This window comes from Propithecus coquereli, unplaced genomic scaffold, assembly GCF_000956105.1.
Source record: "Propithecus coquereli isolate 6110/MARCELLA unplaced genomic scaffold, Pcoq_1.0 Scaffold70, whole genome shotgun sequence".
In the NCBI taxonomy this organism is placed as follows: domain Eukaryota; kingdom Metazoa; phylum Chordata; class Mammalia; order Primates; family Indriidae; genus Propithecus; species Propithecus coquereli.
The window spans coordinates 4,462,375-4,464,062 of NW_012153063.1; the positions used below are offsets into that span (position 1 = coordinate 4,462,375).

The 1,688-nt window shown below is 36.3% G+C and overlaps 1 protein-coding gene across 1 annotated transcript in view; it reads left to right on the forward strand.

Annotated features, from left to right (window-relative positions):
• UNC80 (unc-80 homolog (C. elegans)) overlaps nucleotides 1-1,688 on the forward strand; it is a 242,259-nt gene that overhangs the window by 151,826 nt on the left and 88,745 nt on the right. Inside the window, 1 exon segment of the mRNA XM_012661211.1 lies at nucleotides 131-387. Coding sequence (XP_012516665.1) covers nucleotides 131-387 — 257 coding nt within the window.

Below are 1,688 nucleotides of genomic sequence, written 5' to 3' on the forward strand. Positions count from 1 at the left end.
CTTAAAAATGTACAAGAGCCTATGTGGTCAGTTTTCCAGTTGCGCCATCTCCTGGTTACTGCCATGGAGAATGTCAGAGAAGCATTTGAACAGAGAATAGGAAGGCACAGAAGATTTAATTTTAAAAAAGAAAAGCCAAGGAAATGAGAATGTGAGCCCAGGATTATTGTGGCTTTGTGAACTCTTCTTGTCCTGACTTTTAGGTGGGATTAATCATGTACTTTGTGCGGACCCCCTGCGAATGGGGGATGGATGCCATTTCGGCCACTCTGACATTCTTGTGGGAGGTGGTGGGTTACGTGGAAGGCCTCTTCTTCAAGGATCTCAAGCAGACGATGAAGAAGGAGCAGTGCGAGGTAAAGCTCCTGGTGACAGCTTCAATGCCAGGTAATCCCTACTGCTTTGGGGTGACATAAAAATGTTTTTAATATTATAAATAGCCCTTTGAAAGACCAAGAGTCTTCTTCATTCATGAGAAAATTTTCAGAGTTCTAACCCCTAGTACTGAGTGCTTCAGAGATTTTTTGTTTAATACAATCAGAAGAAAGACAATAGACCCTTTAAAAAGTCAGCAGTTGCCAGATGAAAAGGGAGACATCAGAACGGAGATCCGCGTGAATCGGTCCTTGATGGGATGCCAAAGTTGAAGATTTATTTAAGTCTATCGCAGAGGGCCAGCTGAACTGAAAGCCTTTTTGAGTGAATTTTTGGCACTGCAAGAAGAATAATATTGTTTTCATGGCATGGACCCCAGTCCTTTGTAAACTCAGTGAGAGACAGCTTTATGAAAAATTGGAAAAGGGAAAGGCAGGAAGAAGGAGAATTACAAAAGAACATGAAGTGTGATGTAAACTCTAGATACAGTTCCTTTTCACTTCAGAGAGCCTGTTTTGCCTTAAGACAAAGATTTTGACAAGCCTTTATCCTTGTGCAGTGACTAAGAAAATACGAAATGATACATGTAATGAAATAAGCAGAAAGAGAAAATTACATGTAGATGAGAACACAGGCTCTGGCAGTAAAGCAGCCAGAGTTAAAATCATAGCTCTGCCATTTATTAGTCGTATGCGTAGCATTAGCTGTGAAAAGTACATCATTTTCAAAGCTTTCTTTCCTCATGTGTAAGAGAGGGATATAATTCATACTTCACAGTCATGAAAAATAAATGAGTTTAGGTATATAAAATACTTGCTGCCATACCTGACTGATGGTAAGCATTTGATAAATGGTAGTTTTATATATTTTTATGTTCTGTAGATTATCCCAAAAAGTGATCAGTTTTTATTACAGCAAAGAAACTCATATTGTCACTCATATACTTAAAGACACCTCATTAAAAATCAAGGTTTATCATAATATTCACAAAGATTTGTAATTAGTGAATGAAAACTGTCTCAGACAGCCAAGGAGAATACAGAAAATGTAAATTTAAATTACATTTCAGGTACTTGCTTTGGTTTTGCTAATATCTCTGTTTATATTTTCTTGACTATTATTGTTTGGTCATCTCATTTAAAATATAGGAACGTATTACTTGTTGCAATGCTTGAGGTTTAAATTCTGACTCTTCCACTAAAAAAATATGTATTTTTGAATAAGTTATTCAATTTCTCTGTTTTCTCATTTGTAAGATAAAAACAGTAATACTCATATCATGGAATTGCTATGAGATTTAAATACAATTATGC